The 25,114-nt window shown below is 60.9% G+C and overlaps 1 protein-coding gene across 2 annotated transcripts in view; it reads left to right on the top strand.

Moving 5' to 3' along the window:
- The window catches only part of PIP5K1C (phosphatidylinositol-4-phosphate 5-kinase type 1 gamma), a 50,651-nt gene that overhangs the window by 5,678 nt on the left and 19,859 nt on the right, over window positions 1-25,114 (top strand). For both annotated transcript variants that reach the window (XM_075545057.1, XM_075545058.1), the window contains exons 2-5: window positions 16,775-16,806; window positions 19,458-19,550; window positions 19,974-20,104; window positions 22,017-22,134. In XM_075545057.1, the coding sequence (XP_075401172.1) occupies window positions 16,775-16,806; window positions 19,458-19,550; window positions 19,974-20,104; window positions 22,017-22,134 (374 nt within the window). The remainder of the gene's footprint in view (window positions 1-16,774; window positions 16,807-19,457; window positions 19,551-19,973; window positions 20,105-22,016; window positions 22,135-25,114) is intronic.

The raw sequence follows: 25,114 nt of genomic DNA, 5'->3' as shown, positions 1-25,114 counted from the left end.
CTCGGGACATCTGTCCTGTGGGTTTCAGTCGGCCGGTGATGCCCCGTCCCTCCCTCCCACCAGCAGGACAGGTCAGTGTTTCGCTCTGTTGCCCGTGGGGTTGGCTTGGGACTGACGTAACAGCAGCGAGAACCACACGTTGTTCTTGAGTGGCAGGAGCGTACGCTCTTAAAGAAGGCCGAGTGCTGGGCTGCCAACACCAGGCCGGCAGTTCAAACCCACCAGCTGCTCTGCAGGAGGAAGATGAGGCTGACAGTCTGCACTCCCCGGTGGCAGGTTCACTAAACTGATAAAAAGCACCAGGCATTTCCCCAGAAGCTTCTCCTTCATCTCCTCTTGGGCCCGTTGTTGCCGGGCAGATATTTTGGTTTCCGTGTGGTCAGACGCGTCTGCCTCTGCCTTGATGGCTTTCCAGGGGCGTGCCGCAGGCGGGAAGCTGCCCCTGCCCAGAGCTCCCACTGGCTCCTTGCAGAACTTCTCCAGCTGCTTCATCGGCTGCGTGGCGCTCAAGTTCTCCATGGGTTTGGGTTTATCCTGGTCTAAGGTGGGTGAGGGGTTAAGGAATCCGGGTTGTCCCAGCGCCACCTTTGAATGACCCGAGCCACCACCGTCACTTTACAGGCAACGTGCCCGTGCGCGGCGGGGTCTGTTTCCCGACCGTCTGCGCTGATACATCCCTCGGCCCAAGCCTTCACGCAGCAGGAGCGCCGCGTCTGAAAGTACAAGCAGTGACTCGCTTCTTGGAAAAAACCAGTCAGATGGGCAGTCAGTGTGGCCAGTGAGCGTTTCTGCCTGCTGCCCCCAGCTCTGTCCTGTCTGACGGGCGGTGTCTGCGTCTCTGCACGTCCGTCACCGTGTGCCGGCTTCCTTCTCTTTCAGAGCCGACTTCCAAAGCCTTCAAGCCTTTCCGCCCCATGCCGCAGAGAAAGTTGCAAGAGTGAGACAGTGAATTCTCCCAACCCAATCCCAGCTCGAACCCCAACCTCAACCCCAACCTCAACACGAAACCACATCCAGCCCCTGCCATCGAGTTGACTCTGACTCAGCCACATGCAAGGGCAGGGCTGCCCTCTCCCCCCGGGGTCCCTGCGAGTCTGAAGGGTCCCGGTGGCACGGTGGGCATGCTTCTATGTGTGTGTGTGTGTTCTCTCTCACTCTCTGTGTATATACGCTCTCTCTGCTTAGGTTATTTAGTCCATGTGTGTGTGTAAGTTTTGGTCGCCTTTTGGGGGAGGTCAGTGGCAGAAACGAGCTCCCCCTGTACTCTTAAATCCTTAAGGATCTCATTGACGCAGAAATGAGACAGATCTTGGTCAGATCTAGGAAATGTAAGGACGGTGGCAGTCCCGGGTCAGTAGTCACGGTTCCATCAGCAACTCTTTCCGTGGCCTTTTATGGTCACGTTGCTCCCTGCCCAGGGTTCTGCCCCGGGCCACACGCTGCACCACCGTCTGGCTCGCCCAGCCTCGCTGGGTGTCAGGAGGTTCCTCAGCCTCTCCTGACTCGTGGGTGTGCAGGGGCTTGAGCAGCCTGGATTCAGGCATCGTGTGTGGTTGTTGTGACCAGGTGCGATGAGCCGTCCTCAGATGTGGGGTGTCGGTTTGCCCCTAACTGGTGGCGTGAGCCTGGTTCTGGGGTTCCTCCTTGGGAAGCAGAGTAACAGTTAAACAACAGACTGGCTTCAGGTCCTCGGCTCTGCGACCTCTCTGTGCCGCAGCCTGCCTCTCCGTAGACTGGGAACAGTGATAGCATCTACTTGGGGGCGGGGGGAGCGGTGGTGGGCAGTTGCTGTCAGTCACTTCAGCTCCCAGCACCCCACCCCCACGTGTACAGCACAGAACTGGGTTCACCCTGGGCGTTCCAGGAAGCAGGTCTCCAGGCCTGCCTTCCAACGTGGTTCAGAAGCACCCACCCGCTGCTGATGCACCCATTCTGACTCACAGTGACCTTATGGGACGGGGCTGGCTCCACCAGGGTCTCCAAGACTGGAGTCTTCTGGAAGCAGACAGCCTCGTCTTTCTCCCACAGGGAGAACTGCCGACTCCTCGGTTCTCAGCCCAGCGCTTTAGCCACTGTGCTACCAGGTTTTCTTTTTTGCCAATGGGTTGGGAGGGACCGAATGACGTTGCAGGGCAGAGTTGTCTCTGCTGTGACAGCTTAGCGCCATTGCTTTGTCTGGTGCGGCTCAGTGCCAGTAAAACTTCATTTACAAACGCAGGCAGCTGGCCCTTGGGCCAGAGTGCCAAGCTCTGGCTGGGCAAGGCCACCCGCAGGTGCACACCAGGATGCATCCTTCCTTCCCATGGAGAAATGAGTGGATGGCTCTCCTGTCAGGCACGCCTTCCAGCCTCCCAAAGCCTCTCCCTCCCAGAGCGGGGGACCTTGAGAATTAACAGCCAAGGTGACACAGGAGGAAAAGTTCTTCCTTGCCAGTCCTGCCAGGGTTGGAGGCTGAGTGGCGGCCGCCAGCCGGGTGCAGCTGGAGTTCCCTGATCTGGACCCGGAGTTTGCGGGACCTGTTCCATCAAGGAGATAGTTCCTCACTCTGCCCAGTGATTATTGCGGGGGCACTTGGAGGACAGGGGACAATGGACAAGCAGGTTCCCAGTGTCCAGTCTTTTAAGGAGCCCCAGCCATCGCCATGCTGGGGACCGATGGCCAGAGTAGATGTCAGGGACAGCCAGGACAGGAGGGGGAATCTCTGGAGTGGATGGGGCTACCTTACCAGGCCAGAATGCCCTCTCCGGACCTTGGCCCGGCTGTTCTGGACTCTTCCATCTGTGGACCCATGAAGAACGGGCCTGATTCGGCAGCGTTCACGGTAGATAAACCTGCTTTTGTGCGTGTGCGCACGGTGGCCCGTGACGCTTCCACGAGGGAGCCTGGCGGAGCCCAGAGACCCTGCCCGCCACAGAGACAAGTGCCGCGCGAGAGGGACAGGGCTGCAGTCAGGAGCAGACTGGCCCAGAGGAAGAACCCTCCGACGGAGGGAGAAGCGCGGACAGATCAGCGACCGGAGTCAGTTGTGTGGAAGGGAAGGGCGGCACACAGCAGGGGCGGCAGCACGCAGTGGTGGCCAAGGCACTGGAGGCCACCGGCCGGCACCCACGCCAGGGTGGAGGACAGCCGCGGTCAGTGCTGGGCCTCACGCAGCGGCAGCGATGAGGGCAGTGGCCCCTGAGGAGACTGAGGTACAGGTGGGTGCTAACTGGGGAGGACAGCTGTAGGGGAGTCCTCCTGCGCCCACACAGAGGTGGTGGGGGCTGTTTCTGCATGCGTCCTTACTCAGTGCGAGTTAGCGAGCACCAGGACGAGGTAAAGATAGTGCCCTACGTCCTCCTCTGGTGAGCCGCGTCGGGGCCTTAGGCATTGAGGCGAGGCCCTCGCGGAACCAACTGCTGGTCTCCTCGGACCTGCAGCCAAAGAGGCGGAAGGACAATGGAGGCTCAACGAGTTCCAAGAACGACGGACCGTGAGCCACAGCTACCTCTTTAACACGAGGCCGGAAGAACTAGATGGTGCCCAGCCTCCACTGCTGACCCCTCTGACCAAGACAGCGGTCAGAGAGTGGTGAGAATGGGTTTGTTTGTTTTAACAGGTAGAATTCTGAAAGTTGCTAGAGAGACACCCTCCCCCCTACACCTGCCCAGAGAACCCTTCTAGGTAAAAGCCCAAGGTCCTGCCAGAGGCCACCTTCAGCCAAATGATGTTGATTGGCATCGCTGAGTCGGTTCCGACTCTTAGCAACTTGTGACAGTTGGTTTTACAGCAACTTGGCTGGGCCAGGGTTCTCAGTAGGTGCCAGTCAGCCCCCAGGATGGGACCTAGCACACCACAGTCGATGGACTCCGGGAGCCCCCAGCTGTGGAGGCCGCAGCCCCCTTGTCCATGGACTCTGGGAGCCCCCAGCTGTGGTGGCTGCAGCTCCCTTGTCCATGGACTCCGGGAGCCCCCAGATGTGGTGGCCTGCAGCCCCCTTGTCCATGGACTCTGGGAGCCCCCAGCTGTGGAGGCCGCAGCCCCCTTGTCCATGGACTCCGGGAGCCCCCAGCTGTGGAGGCCGCAGCTCCCTGATCCGGCCCAGCCTTGCGGCAGTGGTAAGGGTGACTCTTTGGAGGGTACAGCCTGCTCCCCTTTAAGCAGATGCTCTAGGAAAGCTTCATCTCTGCTGGATCCGGATCCAGCACCCGACTCTTGGCACTCCCGCCACCCTGCCCTCCAATTCCAGGAGCCATCACCCAGTCTGCGGACTCTGGATTCTCTCAGCCTGTGGATTTCCTGCTCCCTGGTTGCAGTCCCCGCAGCTATCCGAGTCAGGGGAAAGCTTCACTTTACCTTCTGAACGTGCCGCTTCCACGGCTGTGCGTGCATGCGAGCCGTCCCTTGCTCTAAGCCTCTTTCTGTGCGCCCCTGGAGAAGCCCGCTAACACAGAGACTCCCCCGCGGGAGCCGGCACCACCCCACCATCGTTAGGCTTGAGCTGCGCGTGGCAGACCCGTAGCAGGCTGGCCCTCCTGCCAGTGTGCCCGAAGCCCAGGAGCGCCTCTTCAGAAGTACCTTGCTCCTGAAAAGCTTTGTGCCAGGGAGCTTTCCGGAGGGATTTGCAGCTCCCCTGGCAGCCCGTGTAGTTGGGGTCTTCCCCGCCAACACCACCGAGCACATCCTCAGAGTCTGGGCCTCCTTGCTTGGGGCAGCTCTTGGGCTGTGAGGCGATTGGGACTCGCACGGCTCGGGGTGGGCACCCCTCAGTCCCCACAGGGTCATCGTGGCCAGCGGATGTACCCAACGCAGCAGGTGGCTTGACTGCTCAGACAGCGGCTCCCGTGAGCGCTGGCCGTGGATCCGAGCAGGAGGAAATGCTCGGCCCTCAGTCTTTTCTCTGCTTGTCACGCTGCCGGCCGTGGTCTCCTGGTGCCGTGTGGGTTCCCGTAGCATTGAGTCATCCCCCGGAGAGCACCGGGAGGATCATGCTCCTCAGAACAGTCGCTGTGGTAGGAGGCCAGCCGGGCAGCGTGGGCTCAGAGCCGCAGAGGGGAAGGCGGGGGGACAGGGGAGGGAAGCTGGGGAGGAAATAGGGCCTTAGACGACCCACGCGGGGCTTACAACCCATGTCACCCAGTGTTAGGCGGGCGTGGCTGGAGAAACAAATCCAGCAGCACCCATCCGTGTTCAAGAAGGACCTTATAGAGTCCATCGCCATCCTACACAAGCCCCGAAGTCAGGCCATGCCAGTCCGGAGTCCCTCTTGAGGCTCCCACAGGCTGGTGATGTGGGGGCGGCGTGAAGAGCCCCGGCTGTGGGTGCAGTCCCATGGCTCCCGGGTCGGCAGGAGCATGGCAGGCCGCTGGCAGCTCTTGGGGCTCCGTGACAGCCCCAGCAGGCAGGCAGGTGAAGGGGCAGAGAGAGGGGGGTACCCGGTCTCCCCAGTGCGTACAGGAAGGCCACACTCGCCAAGAGGCATCACCAGGCTGTGGCCTGATGGACAGGGTGGGGCCACCCCTTCCGTATCATTCATGCGTCTTCTCAGAGACATAAAATCATCTCACAGCCACACCTACCAGCGTGTGTAAGAAGAGCATCGGCTCCATCAGCTGGTACTTAGAGCACAATAGAATGATGTCTTTAAAAACAAAACAAAACCTTGGGCGCCCGCAGCAGCTCCCCCTGCCCGCTGCTCCTCCAGGAAGCCCTCACCGCCCCCTGCCCCACCTCCTCACTGCCCAGGGGCTCCCTGAGGTGTCTTTCCAGGGTCTGTGGGCCGGCTCTGCCTGAGTCTTTGCTGTGGACGTCGTTGATGGCAGGGGCTGTGCCCAGCATCGGTAGCACTGAGCCTGGACGGTCCCCTGCTCACGCCATTGAGACTGGCTGCCCGCTGGGATGCCCACGAGGAGTCCTGGATCCTGGATCGGTCCAGCCGCCCTCCTCACTGCCCTTTGCAAAGCTTCCTGTTGATGGTTCTGCCCCCCTGCTGGGGGGTCGGCCAAGGGCACCCTGAGGTCAAGGGAAGTGTGGGGAGCAGAAACAATGGGGTCCCCTCGGGCTGGGAGTGAGGGGCCTGGGACTGCCTCTTCCAATCTTGGGAGCCTCTAGGTGCATCCTCCCTTTACCCACTCTGAAGGTTCTACTACGACCACCTGACCTCTGATCCTGGCTGGGTGGACTCCTCCCCCCACCCTAAACTCGGACCCCCGTTTGGAGCCTCTGTGTTGTCAGAGGAAACGCCCAAATGGAATTCCAGAGTATCGTGTTCTCCTGCCCAGCACGGCCCCAGTGCCTTGGATCTCCTTTGTGAAGTTGCCCCCCCCCCACCCTCTGCCAGAGAAGCCACTTCTACAAGCTGCGTGTAAACCACGCCCACTTCTCAGCTGCCTGTATAAAAGCATTTTCAAGCCCCGCAGACCCAGGTTGATTGGGATCCACCTCGTGTCCCTACACCTCACCTCATTAAAGGGCTGTGTAACACCCGTCACACTGGGGAACCAGCTTCCGGGTCCGTGGTTCTAGACCCCCGGCTGCTCCGTGGGAGAAAGTCGAGGCTGTGTGTGTCTGTCAAGATCTGTGGTGCCCTCACATTGGCTGCGGCACCTAGCGACCCGTGTACGGCCCACGGAAGCACTGCTCGGCCTGCACAGGCCTCCCGGTCGCTGTGTTGGAGTGGGCCCTCCTCTCTCCTGCTGCCCTGCCTGATCGGGCACCGCATCCTTCTCGGACGGGCCTCTCCTGTTACATGAACAGAGTACGCGCGAGTCTCCCATCCCTCCTGAAGGAGAGCTCGGCCCCATGCTTTCTGCGACCGAGCTGGGTCTTCTTTCGGCTGTCTGTGGTGCTTCCACTGTTCGGCACCGGTTCTTCCCTGCTCTTCCCTGTTTAGTAGCCAGCCTTCACGTGCGTGTGAGGTGACTGGAGCCCTGTGGCTCGAGTCAGGCACACCGGGATCTTCAGAGGAGCACCTACCTGCCTCGGAAGCCCTCGCTCGGGGGCCGTGAGTCGGAATCCACTCGATGCAGTAGGTTGTTTGTAGCACCACCTAGTCCATTCCGCTCAAAAAGAAGCCCTGTACCCCTTACTCCCAGCCCAGTGCCCCGCCTGCCCTGGGCCTAGCCCACTCTCCAGCGCTCTCTGTCTCCGGAGTGGGGAGTCTGTGGCATCTTGGGGCCTACGTGTGGCATCATGGAGTTTCCGTGCTGTACGTGTGTGCATGTGCGTGTGAGCTTTTCGTGACCCAGTCACGCTGTGCCACAGTTGGCCCAGGTCGTCTCCAAGTCCCGGGCTCACAGCTTGGAGCGGAATTGCTGGGTCCCAGGGAGCCCCGTGTTTCCCCTTCTGAGGACCCCCGTGGTTTCCCACAGAGGTGGTACCGTGGTCGACAGCCCTCCTGTTCCTCCACCCCAGGGCCTTTGCACACCCTGCCCCGGCTAACGCGGTGTTCTCTATTTTCCTACTGGTAGCCGTGGCTGTGGGGGGAAGTAGTATCCTTTCCTTCCTGTGACTGGTGCCCCACCATAGGGATAGGCCACCTGGCGTGTCTGTTGGTCACTGGGGGAGGGGTCTCATGTTTCAGCCCTTACCCGGAGTCACGTGGCCACAAGCTCTGACCTGCAGCACTCTGTTCATTTTGCAAGTGTCCCGGGCTCACATCTAGGAGCGGAATTGCTGGGACAACCAGAGACCCCGTGGCCCACCCTGCAGCCGGTAGCTCTTAGAGGGCCCTTTGGCTTCTTGCTCTGAGCACTGCGCACCCTGGCCCTCAGCTGCCTTGAGAGAACCGGGGGCCACCGGGGAGGGCGTGACGCTGGTGGCCCGACCTGACCTCAGCCACAGCCTTGAAGCAAGAGGCGCTTGCAGGCCTCTTGGGCTCTGACCTCCCATCTTTCACTGAAGAGTGGGGGCAGTGAACTTGCCCAGGAGCAGAAGGCAGTGCAGCCTGCTGGTCAGGGAGGGCCTCCTGAGGAGGCGGCCTTTCATTCTGACCTGAACAGGGAGCAGCGGCCCGCAGAGGGCACTGCCCGGGCAGGACGGGGCCTGCCGAGGTGGAGGAACGGGGGAGACCCCGTGGTTGGATTGAGAGAGGCGGAGGAGGCGTGAGGCCCCATCGTTCATTCAGTAGTCACTTACCTGCTGGGGCCAGGCCACAGGTGACAGCCCACAGGGAGCGCCCAGGGCCGAGCTGACGTTAAACAGATGATCGCGCAGCCCTGGAACAGGCCTCAGAGGGGAAGGCCAGGTCCACTGGGGGAGCCCTGCGTTCCGCCCCTTCCCCCAGGGTGTCCCTCGTCCCTGCCCTTAGGGGCCTCCTGGGGACCCCAAATGTATCTGCTCTCTACGCTGCTTATAAAAACAGAAGTGTGCCGCCATCCAGTCTCTTCTGGCTGGTTCGGACTGAGGGCGACCCCGTGGGGCAGGGCAGCACTGCCCCTGTGGCTTTCTGAGAGCGGAACCCTTGGTGTTCTTAATCCTTTTATTGGGGGCTCGTACAGCTCTGGTCACTATCCACCGCCTGTGCATTGTGTCAAGCACATTTGTACATGGAGACCGGGACTCTTTACGGGCTTAATAGGTGACTGATATTTTGTGACTTACAACAGTGGTTTCTGTGAAGCAGGCATGGTTGGGGGTGAGGGGGGGCAGTGGAAAGGGGGGCAGTGGCTCAGCTGGAGGCTTCCAACTGAGGCCCTCTATTGAGTGCCCCGGGGTGCCATCATCTGAGAGCTCGATGGGGGCCGGAGGAGCCGCCACCTTGCTGGTTCCCCCATGTGACTGTTGGCTGGAGGCCTCTGCTCTGTGGCCTCCCCACAGGGAGCCATGCAGAGGGAGGGCGGAGGGCCAGTCTGTAGGCCTGGACTCAGAAGCTGGGCACCGCCACACCTGCTGTATTCTGACTGGTTGCGTGTGGGGAGGGGACGCAGTGCGGGCGTAAGGGTACGGTGAGGCAGGAGTTGGGGGGCAGCCGGTGGTGGGGGTGCTGTCGCATGAGATGACCCGCTGAACTCAGAGCCTCCCGTTTTCTCGTCTTGCCTCCAGGGCAGAAGTGAGGCGCGTGAGCTCAGCCTGGAGGCCATGCCTGGCACGGACTCTTGATGCGTGGAGTTGTGGGACTCGCAGCCACTCGTGTCTGGCTGTGGAACTGTGTCCCCGGTTGGGGGAGGTCTCCGGGTGCTTTGTCAGAAGTGGCTTGCCCCGCCCTTGTTCCCAGGCTCTTCTGGTGGACTTGACCGTCCAGCCTTTCTGTCGGCAGCTTCAGCCTTGAGCTTAGAGCACTGGGCCGTCTGCACCCCTCAGGGACTCCTCTTGACGCAAATGATCCTTGCCAGGTGTTGTCGAGTTGGCCCCATGCACAGCAGATCACAGGGCCTCCCAGTCCTGAGTCCGCCTTGCCATTGCCACGTGTGATCCCACGGTCGCAGCGCCGTGTCAGTCCATCTCCTCGGTGGGCTCCCCCTTTTTCACAGAGCCCCACTTTGCCAAGCATCGGGCTCTGCCACCACCCCCACGTCCAGAGTACAAGCCACGAAGCCTAGCCGCCCTCTCCTCTGAGGCGCGCCCTGGCTGGACTTCTTCCTAGATCGATTTGAATTAGTTGTTGTTCTGGCCGGCCGGCCCTGGGACTTTACATATCTGTCCCCGGCACCACGGTGCCCAGACATCAGCTCTTGTCAGCCAGCCGTGCTGACTGCTCAGCTTTTTCCTGGGCGAGTAGGGCCTGAGCCGTGACAACGGGTGGAAAGATGAACTCAGGAATGAAGCGATGGGTGGAAAACAGATTTCTGCTTCCTTACGGTGGTCCTGATGGTGCTCCTGCGCCGGTCAGTCTCTGGCCCCTGGAATCCTCGGGCACAGTCCTCAGACGCCCAGCGCGTCCTTCCTTCCCTCCCGGTTTTCCAACTCCAGGTCTCCGGCAGCTTCATGGCTGCACTTGGCTTCCCTGCCCTGCCCTGTGGAGTCTTCCGACCGCCTCTTGGGCTGCATCCTGGCTTCCCAAGATCAAGAGCAAGTCTCAGCGCGTCTTGCCGGCATCCGTCCGGGGTCTTTCTGTCTCCCTGGGTGGCGGTGTTGGAAGGCAGGTGTGCTAGCAGCGTGAGTTTGATGATCTGGACGCCCACAGTCTCCTCTTGGGATGTTCTTGAAATTCTAGTGGGAGTGACTCAAGGTCGCGTTTGGGCTCCCGTGGACGTGTCTTCATTTCTTTCAGCTTCACTCTGAACTTGCCTGGGAGCAATGGAGGGTCCGCTCCCCAGTCGAGCCCGGGCTTTGGTTTGGCCGATGATGCTCAGTTTCTCCATCCTCTCTTCCCCAAGACACAGTCAGTGCGGCTCCTGTGTGCCTCCTCTGCTGAGGCCGTGTGTACAGTCACCGTGCATGCTGTCGAAAAGGGGGTTCTCCAGGAACAGACAGTTGGTCTTGCACAATCCCGTCCTGCACACTTGTTTCATTTCTGCCACAAACGCCATTATTGTCCAACTGCCGATCCTTCCTCGTGGTCTCCAGCCGTTGCCTTCCAGTCACCAGGAATTGTCCGCGCACTCGATTGCCTGGCAGAGCAAATTCCCACTGCAGAGGGTGGTAAAACCCTCTCAGACCCCCGTCTTTGGGGCTCAGGGTTGGTGTGTGCTTCTGAGTAACCATGGCATTCACTGGTCTCTTGTGGAATGTTCCTTTTGATGACAGATGAGATGCCGTTTCTCTTGAATTTGTCATTCTCAACAAGCAACCGTCCGAATGGCTGATTCAGAGTAGCCAGTCCCCGCCCTTAGCAGCTCTCTCAAACTGAACTCTGCCGATGAGGCGATCTGGATCACAGCGACCTGTAGGACAAGGTAGAACTGCCCCTGTGAGTTTCTGAGACTGTCATTTTTTTCTTTTTCTTTTTACCAGAGTAGAACGCCTCATCTTCCTCCTCTGGGCGACTGGTGGTTTTGAATTGCTGACCTCGGGGTGAGCAGCCTAGTGTCACCAGGGCTCCTTTCAGCTCACTGATGCCTAGGATGTCAACCTTGATGTGTTCTGTGTATTTTGATCCCCTTTTGGTAAAACTCGTTATTGAATTGGGTGAAGGTTGACAGCAGGTCCGTTTTCTGTTCAACAGTTCCTGTCTTTGATGGCCATCCCCACAATGTCACTTCGCTTCTCCCCCGTCCTCCCTGGGCTTCCTGTCTCCTTTCTTTCTGCCGTCCTAGCCCGTCTGACCCGGGCCCTTGGCCAAATGCTGCCCTTTTGGTCTCAAATGGTCTGTTCTTTTCAGATGTGCCCATCTCCCTAAGGCAAGATCTGTCTGATTTTTTTAACTGGAAATTGAGCCATGGGGGTGAGTTCATTTCCAGACCTGAGGGCTGACTAAGGGCCATAGGCTTCAAGGGTGCCACCGCTCTCTGTCTGACTCGTGAGCCTGACTTTTCCGTGAGTTTGAGTTTGTGTCCACGTTTCTCCTTCCCTCTCCAGGACCTTCCAATGCAGCCATGTGCAAGGGTCGCGACCCCTTCGGGGGTTGAACGACCCTTTCACAGGGGTCGTCAGATTCAAAACAATAGCAAAATGACAGTGATGAAGTAGCAAGGGAAATAATATTATGGCTGGGGGGTCACCACCACACGAGGACCTGTATGAAAGGGTCACGGCATGAGGAAGGTGGAGAACCACTGCTCTCCTGTGATCTTTTTCCAAGCAGTGGGTGGTGGCAGCCGGGCACCATCTAGTTCTTCTGGTCTCAGGGTCCTGGGGACCATTGCCCACTTCATTCTTTACGGCGAGATCCTGTACACTGTCCTTTGTCTACGTCGTTAAGGTCCCTTTGTCACTCCGAAGTGACCAGATAAGAGCCCAGTCTGTGTACTCAGAGGAGGCCTGGTGGTGCAGCAGGTCTGGCGTGGGCCCTGTGGGGTGGGACAGTGGGTCTGTGGCACATAGGGAGAGCCTCCGAGCAAACAGGGACAGGGAGAGAACGCCAGTGTGCATCGGTTCAATCTGAATTCTGCCTGTTGGCATAGCCGGTTCTGCATCGGATTGCTCCTCAAGGTCAGTAGTTCGAACCCACCGAGGGAGGAAGACGAGGCTTTCTGTGCGCTTAAAGCTTGTCAGCCTCCGGTGTGCCCCCCACAGGGGCTGGTTCTACCCTGTCCTGCAGGGTCGCTGTGAGCCCGTTTCATGACGTTGGGCTTCACTTTTCTGTGACCTAGACGAGAAAGAATTGTGTTGAAGATGATTTTGAAATGTGCCGAAAAGTTGAGAGGACTGGACGGTGACCACCCATCCCTGTGGCCCGCAACTGACATTTTTCCATACTTACTTCTCATTCCAACCCCGCACCTAGACCTTCGGCCCAGCCCCCTGCCCCGACCCTGCCCCGGCCCCCATCTCTCCAGTGACCACTTAGGAAGAAGCCCTGCACAGACCGCCCCTCCGGCCTGCCCCGCCCTGTAACCCCGCCCACCGACCCGGCCCTGGAGCCCCGCCCACCGGTCTGCCCTATAGCCCCACCCACTGACCCAGCCCTGGAGCCCCGCCTACAGGTCTGCCCATATAGCCCCGCCCACCGACCCGGCCCTGGAGCCCCGCCCACCGGTCTGCCCTATAGCCCCACCCACTGACCCAGCCCCGGAGCCCCGCCTACAGGTCTGCCCATATAGCCCCGCCCACCGACCCGGCCCTGGAGCCCCGCCCACCGGTCTGCCCTATAGCCCCACCCACCGACCCAGCCCTGGAGCCCCGCCTACAGGTCTGCCCATATAGCCCCGCCCACCGACCCGGCCCCGGAGCCCCGCCCACTGGTCCTGGTGGGGCCCCGCCCACTCAGGTTTCCATTGCTGCTGAGGGCCATGGAGACCCCGAAGCGTTTGGAGCGCCCGTCTCTTCGCTTGGGGAGATCTGCGCCATCCCAGCCTTCCTGCGAACTAACACGACATCTGAGCCGGGACCAGCAGCAGACGCCTTTATGCTGCCGCCCGCGCCTCGTTCACCCTGTCGTGCATCAGGCTGGACGTGGGCAGGGATTCTCAGCACCTGACCCCGCCCGCCTTCCCACGGCCTTCAGTGTGTTGTGAATACAAATTCCTCCAGGTGTGCCGCCCTAGAGGGTGTGCTGTGTGAAGAGACCCCAAACCCCGGCCCTTCCTCCTGCTCTGGGTCACACCTTGGGGGAGGCCCAGCACCCGGCTTGCTCGCTGAGGTCAGGGTGCTGGTCACAGGCGCCTCGGTCCCCCTTCTCTTCCTGGGGTGTCTTTTTGCTCTCTCTCGTCTCCGCGCTCCGGCCGGTTTCCCGGGTGCAGGAGCACCCCGCTCAGGTTTGCTTTATTCTCAAGTTCAAGTGGTTTCTCTTCCCTGCCCTCTCCTGCGCGTCCCCTTTTCTCAGTTGTCTCTGGTGTCCTCACCGCCGATCAGGGATTTTCAGCATGTGTGGGGGGGATTTTCAGCTTGGCGCTGAGGTGGTCACGTGGGCGTTAACCTCTGACTGTGGGTGACTTCCTGAATGTCCCCACAGCCCTGTGTCACGGTCTGCAGCGGGCGCTGAGGCAACAGGACGCCCCTGGTGGCGCCAAGTGGCTTTTGGTGGGTGCAGAGCTGGGGGGGTGAGACCATCTGGGGATCGAGCAGCCCAGGCAGAGGGCACAGCCTGTGCAAAGGCCCTGGGGCAGGATGGTTCCAGGCGAGGGGGCCTATGTGGCTGGAGCAGAGTGAGCAGGGGGTGGGTGCTGTCCCAGCTGGCCTGAGTGGGGCCTCGTGAGACCTGCTAGACAGGGCGTGGTGGGTTCTTGGAAATATCCTCCCTTCCTGTCACCCCTCCTTGCCTGCACCCAGCCCCCACCCCCCAGCTTCCTCCCACTGGAACACACGCACACACGCACACACACAGCCCAATCTCGCCCTGATCCACTTCCTCCTCCTGACCCACGGGACAGATGATGTAGTTGAGTACTTGCTAGGGAGGCGGGGTCCCTGGAACCTGTATCACTGTCTGGAGAATGCACCCTTCCCCATGGCCCCAGTGGGTGCTCCCTGCGTGCCGGGGAGAGGCTGTCTTCCTCACTGCCTGACCCCACTCTTCCCAGTCTGGCCTCTTCCTGTTCCCCAGCGCCCAGGCTGGGGCCCCGCCCCCTCGTTCCTTGCTCACCCTGCTCTGTCCCCTTCCTGCTGCTGGTCTGTGCTGAGTCAGTGCTGCCCACTGTGCTGGTGCTGGACTCACTCATTCATTCACTTTCATTCATTCACTCTGGGCAGGAGACCTCCTCCCACTTGTGGGGGAACTTGGCAAGGTCACAGGTTGGGAGGCTTGGCGAGCCAATCTGGACCCCTGACCAAGCAGGCGGGTGGACTTGGACCCCCCAGGATCAGACAGCACTGTGCCCCCATAGGGCGCCTACCGGGATATGCAGCCCCTCCCAAAGGCCTGTGCGCCCCTGCTGAGCACCACTCACAGAGCTCCTTCCCCCGACAAGTTCGTTTTAAACAGACACCTGCCCACGGGCACATTGCTCTCACGGACTTTACGGAGCTGCTGGTTGGGTCACAGGTTCTCGGGGACCTTACAGAGCTGCCGGGCGGTGGTGTCCGTCGGTCGGTCTGCTCCGCCTGATCAGCTTGGTGCCCCCAGGTCTTCCTCTGCTGGGACCTCGCCTAAGCGGAGTACCACAGCCAGCCTTCCTCCCCACCGCGCCTCGTTCAGCAGCTCCTCGGTGGGGGGTGGTGGTGGTGGTGGGGGGTGGTGGGGTGGTGGTGGTGGTGGTGGTGGTGGTGGTGGTGGTGTGTGTGTGTGTCCCCGGACTGTGGCCCTGCCCCTCAGCTGAGGGACTCTCCACCTGGGCCCCAGCACCCCTCTCCTCCCTCAGGCCCTTAAGGACCCACAGGAGGAAGGTGCCCTGGTGGCACTGTGGGTTAAGCATCGGACTGCCAGCAGCAAGGTCAAGGTTCAGCCCTCACAAATCAGTCCGCGGAAGACAGACACGGCCGTGCCCATTTGTGGGATGTGTGGCAGTGTATACGTGTGTGAGACATGCATGGCTATGTCACTCTGTTGCTGTGCACATGTGTGTTCACGTGTGCATCACACATGTGCATGGGTTTTGTGGGTGTGAGCAGGTTCATGGCATGAGGACAGGTAGAGGAGTGTTTCTGAAGCCCAGGTCACGCCAGGACTGCCCAGCCCTGCCTACTGGGACTGTGGGTGGCCCATCCGGAAGCTGCCATTGTGTCCTCAGACCGTGGGAATGCAAACACCTCGACAGGGGGGCCTCTCTGCCCCCAGTCTCCTTGTCACTGTGTCCACAGCGTGGGGGCCAGGCTACGGTGACGGTGACGGTAACTATGAACAACCACCTCCATGCCCACCTGGGGCCCTTCCTGCCCGTGGGCTGCAGGACAGGGTAGAGGAAGCCAAAGGGTGGGAGGGTTGTGGGGGAGACCAGGAGCTTGGATTGGGAAGCAGGAGGCAGAAAGCTCTGGAATGGGCAGACTGGAGCCCTAGAGAGTGCAGTGGGCAGGGCCAGGTGGGCAGCAAGGCTTCCAGCCGTGACCCAGGTCCATGGTCCTGGGCAGAGGCCTCACCTCAGGGCCCCCACAAGGTCCAGAATGTACCTCTCTGATCCCCTGCCGACTTCCTGCCTGCCAAGCAGAGCTGGGCCGTGCTCTGCTCTTGGGCAGCCAGGGAAATGATTGCGTCAATTCCAGCACCTTCTGCCTCCCTCTGGCCCGCCAGTCCCCCAAGGGTCAGGCTTCACAGGGGTCCAGCCTCAGGTGGGTGCTTTCCCTCTGAGAGGATGGGAGGGGCAGGGGCTTGGGGGAGCTGTAATGTGGGCCAGCACCCTCCCACACTGACCCCCAGGGCCTTTATCTGGACCCCGGCAGGGGGCCGCACCACGGCCAGGTGAGGAAGCAGATATACACTACCTGGTCTCCCCACGCCAGCTAGACCTGTGCTGGGGGCCCTGGGGTGTCATTTTTAGTTGAAGCCTAATTCCCCTGCCCTGAAGGGGGCTTGGCGTGCCCGCAGGAAGAGTGGCCCTGCCTCAGGGCGCCCCCTCTGCGTCAGAGCAGAGCTGTGCTTCAGGGGTAGGAGGTCATTTTAGTGGTTGACAGTTCACCATCCCTCTGCTCACAGCCCGGGGCCTGTGATGCTGGGGACCCAGTTCTGGGGGTGCTTTGACTCAATGAGTGTGATAGTGACAATGAGGGGCCCTCCCCTGGGGCCACAAGGTCCCCGTGGTGGTCTGTAGTCTCCCTCCCAGGGGCTTGCCCACTGATGCCCACAAAGCCACTGCTCCAGGTCAGATATCAGCCCCTGCTGGCCAGGCCCTAGTTGTCCAGCCCCCTGGCCCCATGACCTCTGTGTGGAACCTTGGGGTCTTGGGTGTCCTTACCTCTTCCCCGAGGCTCAGGGCCACCCCCCTCCCCTCCGCCCGGTTGTCCACAGACCAGCTCCTTCTCTGCAGGGTCAGGGGGTCAGGCCTCTCTGTGGGGGGTGTCAGCCCTGGGCCTACCTCCATGTGCCACCGCTCAGCCCCCTCAAGCCATGCCTGCCCACCCGGGTATGAGGCAAGGGGAGGGGTTCACGGTACAGCTGTGGGGAAAGGGGTGGGTGGACAGTGGAGACCGACAGCATGGGTCCCTCACCCCCTCTGGGAACCTCACAGCCTGGGGCAGTGGGGTGGGGAAGAATGCAGGGGCCTGGGACACATCCCTTACAGATAGTGAGGTGGGATGGCTGCCTCCATGGGGTGCAGGGGGGTGGCTGGGGTCTCCTCCCTGGGACAGTGACTTCTGTAGTCTGAAGTCTCCCCTCTCCCCGCAGGTCTGGCTCAGAAGAAGGCGGCCCCGGCTGAGGTGAGTGTCTGTCCGAGGAGTGCAGGCTCTGAGGGCTGGCTGGGGGCGGTGGGGACGGTGGCGCGGGGTGGGCGTAGCCCGGCACTGGGCGGTGCGGAACCTTCCTTCGGGCTGTGCCTTGCATGGGTTGCGCTCAGGTTGGGGCTGAAGTGGACCCATGAAACCAAATCAGGCTCCCTGGCTTCCAGCGATGCCGGCGCAGAGCGACCCCACAGGACAGGGTAGAGCTGTGCCTGTGGGTGCCAGGACTGGAACCCTTCCCTGGTGGTTTCGAACTGCCCACCCTGCGGTTAGCCGCCTCGTGCGTAACCACTGCGCCACCAGGACGGCTCGATGGACCGTGCAGGGCCTTGTGTTTGTTTTGCTGTTAATTCACCATTGGGGTAACACGGCACTCCTCCGTCAGCCTGTGTGCGCCGTGAGGCTGGAAGCTCTGCCCCTGGTATTTCGAACGCCGGCAGGCTCAGCCCGAGGGAACAGGCTTCCGCAGAGCTTCCAGACTGAGGACAACAGCGAGGAAGGAGTTGGAGGAAGGGGCTGCTGGAAACCATATGTGTAGCTTTTAGACACTGTCAGAGTCTGAAGGCCCAGGAGTGCCTGCCGGGGGCTGAGGCCGTCCCCCAGGTCGGAAGGCCCTCAAACACACCCTGATGGGCTGGAAGGGGGCACTAGGGAGGACGGCGCAGGACCGGGCAGTGTGTCCTTCTGTCGTGGGCAGGGTCGCCATGGGCACCTCACCGCAGCGTCAGGCTAACCCTGACGTTTAGGTGCAGCCCCCGTGCCGTGCGCTTCACCCCTTTGAAAAGTAGCACGACTGTGTACCAGAGCGTTACCAGAGGAGACCGTGTCCATCGGCAGCACCCCCAGGCCCCCTTTCACAGCTCCAGACAAGCACCCATCCATGCTGGGCTGTGCACTGGGGTGTCACCCCCCGCCTCCCCCAATAAGTGGATGAACAAGCAGGCTGTCTCCACACGGGGAGAACCACGGTCCTGGGGGTGGGGTCCCTGGGGGGACTTTGAGAGGGTGGGGGGTAGGGGGAGCGGGGGGCTGCGGGCTGGGCCCTCACCTCACTTTCCTGGTTCCTCACACAGCCCAGGCCCTGCCCTGGCTCTGGCCCCCGTGGAGCAGGTGGACAGACAGACAGACCTACCACGGGCACCCAGTGTGAGGGGAGTGGCCTGTGGGGCAGCAGCGGGATGGGGTCGAGTGTGAGGAGCCCCCAGGGGCTAGTGCGGCAGGAAAAGGGGGAGAAAAGCAAGGTGGGCGGCCAGTGAGCCCCTGGAGGCTGTGGGCAGTGGCTGCCTGGGGGGGGCTGAGTGCTCACGGGCGCCCTCGGGCAGCTGCGCAGAGCAGGCTGCGGGCCCGGGCCGTGCTGGTCCAGGATGGCCACACCACAGGGCAGACAGGGTGGAGGCCGTTGGAGGGGGAAGTGGGCGGATTCTGGAAAGACAGGATTTCCTGACAGATTGGCTGGAGGAGGGAGACGGGGAGCTGAGGCTCAGGAGGACGTGGGCAGGGCCGGCGGGGGAAGGTCTGGCCCAGCAGGGCGCTGTGGACTGGGGGGCACCCGTCAGGCCCGCTTCTTGGGGTGTTGATAGTCTGCTGGTGTTGCTAGGCCTGAGCTGGGGGTCCCTGGTCAGCGTGGACGGTACCCTGCGTCCCGTGAGTGAATGGGGGCAGGTGTTAGGGGTCGGGGAAGGGGCCCAAGGACCCATGGTGGGAGGAGTCAGGTGGGCGCGGGGCTCACCAGGGGCGGCAGGTCCACATCGAAGCCCAGGAGGGCTTGGCCACCATCTGAGCTAGGTTGTGGTTTGGCTCAGGGGCCAGACCCTGGGCCTGGATTGGGGGCGGAGGGGGGGGAGGCAGGTGGAGGTGGGGAAGCCGGGGGAACAGTCCCATCCCCTCCGCATGCTGTGGGAGTCCTTGCTGGGGTCAGCGCCTGGGCACCTTTCTTAGGAGTTGCTCGCCCTCTGGCGGCCACGTGGGAGAGCACACTAGAGTTGGGCTGAGGGCCACTGTGGTTGCAGGGGAGAGGCAGGGCCAGTTTATCTGGGACACCCCACTCTTCTGGTGACTGCTGAGGAGCAGCCCCAGGTGACCGGGCGATCATAGAGGTGAGTGGACCCCTGAATGGGTGGTAGGTACATACCAGTGCTTCTCTGGTGTCAGGGACAGATGGGGCAGGACACCTGGGCCACCAGCCCTGCTGAGGCGCCTGTCGCTGCACCTGCACGCTACTTGAGGGGGGTTAGGCCATCCTGCCCTCCCCCGCCGGGGAGATGCTGTTAGCAGTAATTTGGGGCCAATGGGTCTCACTCAGGGGAATACTGGGTGATTTTCAGGGGCATCGGTGGGTGTCACAGTTTGGGGGGGTCTAAGCTGGCAGCTAGTGGGTGGAGGCCAAGGAAGCCACTCAGTACCCTGTAGTGGACAGGACGGCCATCCTGGTGAAGAGCTGGCTCGTGTCCACCCTGCTTGGAGGGGCCTATTCCAGGGATCCCGTGCCCTGTGGGTGACACCCCTCCCCTGCGTGTCTACTTTGGCCCCGTTGGGCACAGTGACTCAGCCCCTTCTCGCCGTCTCTGGAACATTCACCGTGGAGGAAGTACCACTGGCTGACTGCTCACGGCTCCTGCTTCCTCCTGCAGGCTCCCTCAATGACCGGACAGCCGGGCCCAGGCCATGGGAAGAAGCTGGGCCACCGGGGTGTGGACGCATCCGGAGAGACCACCTATAAGAAGGTCCTTCATGGGCGGTGGCAGCGGGGAGGAGGCCTGCCTGTCTGAAGTGCTCCCCCACACACACACACAGGGTTCCTTACAACCGGGTGACAGCCTGCAGGGTGCCCTCCACTGGGCTGCCCCCCACTCTGCCTCCAATGGATTCCTTTCAGCAAGGCGCCTCCCTGGGCCAGGCCCCACCCTCACACCCCACCCCTCAACCAGACCCCACCCACAAAGCACACCCCAGTCAGACCCTGCCCCAAGCCAGGCCCCACCTCTCAGCCTGGTGCTCCCCGCTGGCCTGGGCCCAGGTCCCTCCCTGTTCTCTGGGGGTGCTATCTTGAGGGAGGAGCCCCCATCACTCCCGTACCCAGGGGACTCCTTGCCCTGCTCTGGGAGAGCCTCTCAGATAGGACCTGAATCTGCTGGCTCTCCCCACAGACCACCTCGTCCACCCTGAAGGGGGCCATCCAGCTGGGCATCGGCTACACGGTGGGCAACCTGAGCTCGAAGCCAGAGCGCGACGTGCTCATGCAGGACTTTTACGTGGTGGAGAGCATCTTCTTCCCCAGGTGCTGCCCCTGCCCGCCCCGCCCAGCTGACTCCTCTTAGGGTGTCCTGGGCATTGACATCAGGCCCAGGGCTGGCCAGGACAGAGACCCAGTGTGACCATGGTTCCCACAAGGCACCCACACGCCCTGCTCTGACCAGTGTTCCAGGTGGCTGCTCAGGCTCCTGCATCCCAGCAGCACACGCCCCTTCCCTTTAGCCAGGTGCCTGCACACGGGGGCTCTGCCCCGATCCCATGCCACTGGCCGGTGCACTGCTGACCGTGCCTGATGGAGAGAGGCAGGGTCTGCTGGGTTGTTTTTAGTGCACCATTGCTTCAGAGTATGAAGGAGCCCTGGTGGCAGAGTGGTTACGAGTTGGGCTGCTAACCGCAGGGTAGGCAGTTCTAAACCACCAGCCGCTGTGCAGGAGAAAAAGGACTTTCTACCCCCACAAAGTGACCATCTTGGAAACCCACACGGGCAGTTGTAGCCTGCCGTGTAGGGTTGCCGTGAGTCGACCTTGATGGAGTATGCTTGTGTGTGGCACAAACATAGAAATAAGGAGTCAAAGTATTTAACAGTGTCACTGGCATGTCATTGACATATCATGCAATTCAACTGTTTGATCAGATCGAGAAGAGCTGTACAATCGTTACCAGTCCATCTTAGCGCATTTTCTCCTTGTATTCCATGCGATCCATGTAAGATTGGTTCCAGTAGTGGCAGAAATATACGCGATCAAACGTTTCCCCAGTGAACAACCTCTATAAGATTGTACCCTAAATGCTGTCCAGCCACTAGTGTAGTCCCTCTGCATTGCTCCACCACCATTAAAATGACCTCCTCCTTCATCCATCCATGGGGCCCTCGGTCAAGCTTGGTTTCTTTTATTTGAGTAGCTGTGTTAGTCCGGGTTGACTAGAGAAACAAATTCATAGATACTCAGATATGTGTAAGAGAGAACTTTATATCAAGGAATAATGATGCATCAATAAAACGTCCCAGCCCAGATCAAGTCCATCAGTCCGATATTAGCCCTCCTGTCCGATCCGAGTCCATAAATTCCTCTCAGACGCACGCAGCACGTGCAATGCTGCCGAATGCAGGAGGACCACAGGCTGTGAGTGGGAAGTCCTGTGGGTCCAGTGACGGTGGAAGCATCTGCACGTGGCTCCTGAGTGTGTCCCACCTCCGGGGAGGAAGAAGGAGGAAGAGGTCCCAGAATCCTCACGACCAGGCCACGCCCACAAAGACACCTTCAGGGTGTGACCTGACTGGACAGGCTAGGCTCGCCCCTTCCTCCCACTTGCCAAGCTGGCACAAAGCTGTGTAACCGGCACAGTAGTGTTCTTGACGTAACATTCACACGGCACACACTTCAGAGGAGTGTCCCATCACTTTAACACACTTTAACAACAAGTTGTTCATCACTTTAACAACAAGTTAAAGTCCCATCACTTTAACAACAAGTTGTTCACCCGTCATCACACTCAGCTCTGACGCTCCCTCCCCCCAGAGTCAAAGCAGTTACCCTGTGCTGAAGTAGGTCTGCCTTTCTAGAAGTCAGTCAGTCAGTTGTGGTGGTGGTGGCTGAATGCGTCCACGGCAGAGCACACACCAGTGTGAGTGTGTCCACAGGGACACCGCTGTGACACTGGCACTGGTGACACTTGGGGGCTGTGCACCCCTCCTCCTTCGCCCTGTCCCCCGGGGACGGGACTCCCGCCCAGCCCCACAGCTGATAGAGCTGCTCCTGGCACTTGGCCCTGGCGGGTCCGCAGGCTCCGGAGTCCTGCTAAAGGAAGAGGGAACGTGGGGCCTTCGCGGGGCCCTCTGGAGGAGGCTGTGGGCTGGGCGGCGGTCGGGGGGAGGTGCTGGACGGCTGTGGCCCCTCACGCACCCCCCACCCTTGGGGTTTTTCTCTCCTCTGTAGTGAAGGCAGCAATCTCACCCCCGCCCACCACTTCCAGGACTTCAGGTTCAAGACTTACGCACCCGTCGCCTTCCGCTACTTCCGGGAACTCTTCGGGATCCGGCCGGACGACTACCTGGTAGGTGTCTCCGCTAGCGGAAGCCTCACAGCTTCAAATGTGGGGGCCAAGCTCCTGCCTCGGAGCCCACCCCAACCCACAGGGAACCCTACGGGACAGAGACCGTCCCTCTTTGTGGGAGTAGAAAGCTCCGTCTGTCTCTCTTGGAGCAGCTGCTGGTTTTGAACTGCCGACCTTGTAGTTAACAGCCCAACACTTAACCACTATGCGAGCAGGGCTTCTGAACAGGCTGACGGTCGTCACCAGGTGGGTGCTGTCTCTGGCCATCCCTGCAGGTGCCTCCTCCCTTCCTTTGCGCTGACCCACCACTTGGCCGCACAGGGTTGGCTCCTCCTGGTGACGTGCCCACAGGGTGTGAGGCCGGGCCTTGCCATCCTGGCTTCTAAGGAACATTCTGGTTCTGGTTCTGCTCCTGCTGAGACCGAGTCACGGTTCTCCCGGCAGCCCCTGGTGCTCAGGACATTCTCCGCACACAGCACTGCTGGCCCAGCCTCGCAGTGTTGTCCCGCGCACCCCGGGCAGGGCCAGGCCTCTCAGCCCTCCGAGCCACGCCCCTGGCCTTACCACTCTCAGGAGGCTTTCTGCCTCGTAACTGCTGCTCCCTGGTGGGCCCCGTAGCCCCCACCTTGGTTTTCGGGCCTATGGGGAGGGTCCCCGAGCTACCACACAGCACCTCCCAGCTTCTGGGGCCAGGCCTTCACCTTCCACGTGGCTGGGCCCTGCGTTTTGAGCCTCTCACAGCCGCAGTCTGGGTGTTCATGGGCTGAGGCGCCACTGGGGACCCCTTTGCTTCCAGTCGTGCCCGCTGGCAGGATGTAGTGCCCGCCTTTCTCACCTCCTGCCCCTGTAGATGCTTGTCATCAGGACGCACAGGAAGAGGGGCTGCTGGCTGGCCACACCCGCCCCGTCACCCCTGCCCTGCACCCCTTGGTTAGAATCGCTCCCACCAGCTCGGTGAGGTTGACTTTCTCAAGTGGGAAAGATGGAAACCTAGGCCGCCACTTGCCCAGGACTCTGAGCAGCCACGGGACCCGGCAGGCCTCGTGCTTGCTGTGAGACGGGTGTGTGGTGTCGCTGCTCATGGCTGCCCCGTGGGCTCCCACTCGTGGTGGTTCCTCACATGGCCGCCCAGGCCCGCGCCCCCCCCCCCCCGAGATTGAGAAAACATCCCAGCCCGGTTCAGATCAAGTCCATATAGTCCAGTATTAGTTCATATGTCCCATAAGAGCCCATACGTCCCTCTTTACACTCGCGCAGCACATGCAGTGAAGCCAAATGCAGGCGGATCACAGGCCAGTGGCTGGAAAGTCTTGTGGATCCAGTGGCGGTGGAAGCATCTCAGCGCTGGCGCAGGTCTCCACGTGCCTCCTCCAGCTCTGGGTGTCTCACAGCAGGAAAAGGGAAGGAGAGTGGGTTTGGGCCTCCAGCGAGCTATTTACCTCCGTTGTGCCCCAATGTGAGGTCCTCATGTTGAGACCTGGTTGACAGGCTAGGAGGTTATTTGACTGCCACTGTCTGGAAGCTTGGCTGACAGCTGTCCCTCAGGGGTGGCCCTGCTTGCAGCCTCTCGCCAGCCCAGTGCTTCCAAGGGGCAGGTGGCAGGGGCAGGTAGATGCTATCGAGTCGGTTCTGAGTTGGCGCCCGGTTCTGAGTGAGCGCCCGGCCCTGCTGTTGAGTCTGAGTCCATCTCGTTAAAGAGGGGGCATGGAATGTCATGTGCCCTGGAGCTGTCCACCCCGCCCCTGCAGTCCTGGGGCTGTCATCACCCATGGCCCTGTGGTGGCAGCAGGGTGCCTTCAACAGCTCCCAGTCCCCGAGGCCGGCAGCCCCAGCTAAGGGTGGCAGCAAGGCCACGCTCCCACCCAGGACACCAGGGGACCCCCCCTCCCCCTGGTTCCTCCTGGCCTTTGGTGGCCCGGGCACTCACTGCAGCAGCAGCAGCCTGTCATTAGGGGTTCCTGCCTCCATGGTCACCGCGATGTTGGCCTCTGTCTCCTTTAAATTTTTTTTCCTTTTTATAAAAAATTTAAAGTAATGGTTTTATTTACATATAATCCACATAATACAGTTCTCATATTAGCTCACCACGAACACCCCCCCCCCACCATCATAACCCCACTCACTGCCATTGAGGCCAGGCCGACCCACAGCGACTCCACAAGACAGGGAAATTTTCAGGGAAGTGAGAAGCCTGTCTCTCTCAGAGCTGCTGCTGGTTCCAGGCTGCGGGCCTTGTGGGTAGCAGCCCAGGGCATGACCACAGCGAATGTGGCACGTGCCCTATGCATAGAATCCCACCCATTCAGTGGGTGGGGGAAGAGCCACATAGCAAGGCCGGTCACCTCCCTGCTCCAGGGTCCGAGTGCCTCCTCTCTCTAATGGGGGAACCACTCAATGACTCAGGACCCATCCTGAACCCCAGGGTGACCTCACCTCCCCGACTGATGCTCTGCCCACAGATGCCGTCTCTGAAAAGGCCGCATTCCTAGGGACTGGGGTTAGCCCTGCCCTTGGGCTTGTCCTGCTGATGCCCACTGGGGGTGACTCACTCCGCTGTGCTTGTGAGCCTATCTTGGCTCTGTTTCCATCTCTGGGAGAGCCCCGATCCCCAAGGTCAGCAGTAGGAAATCACCAGTTGGTCCTCGGGAGAAAAACAAAGCTTTCTACTCCTGAGTCACAGGGGTACTTTCATGCTGTCCTGTAGGGTCACTATCAGTGGGATGGCCGTGAAATTGGGGTTCAGGGTGGGGAGGGGGTTTGGCGGGAGAGCTAGGCTGCGATCTTCCAGAAAGGACCAGCATCTGTACACTGTCCCTTGGCGGCACTCCGTCTCCCCGTGACCTGTACGTGACAGTGTTCTGGGCACAGCCTGCGAGGTGTGTCACGCCCCTGGGTGAACTGCGGGACAGCAGCTCAGGCGTCCTTTGGGCAGGGGTCTGGGCGAGTGACCCTGCCTCCAACAAAGCAGAATGCCGCCCGG

Source organism: Tenrec ecaudatus, chromosome 1 (assembly GCF_050624435.1).
Source record: "Tenrec ecaudatus isolate mTenEca1 chromosome 1, mTenEca1.hap1, whole genome shotgun sequence".
NCBI lineage: Eukaryota > Metazoa > Chordata > Mammalia > Afrosoricida > Tenrecidae > Tenrec > Tenrec ecaudatus.
Note: the sequence above shows the minus strand (reverse complement) of the source record. Positions and strands in the feature narration are given on the sequence as shown.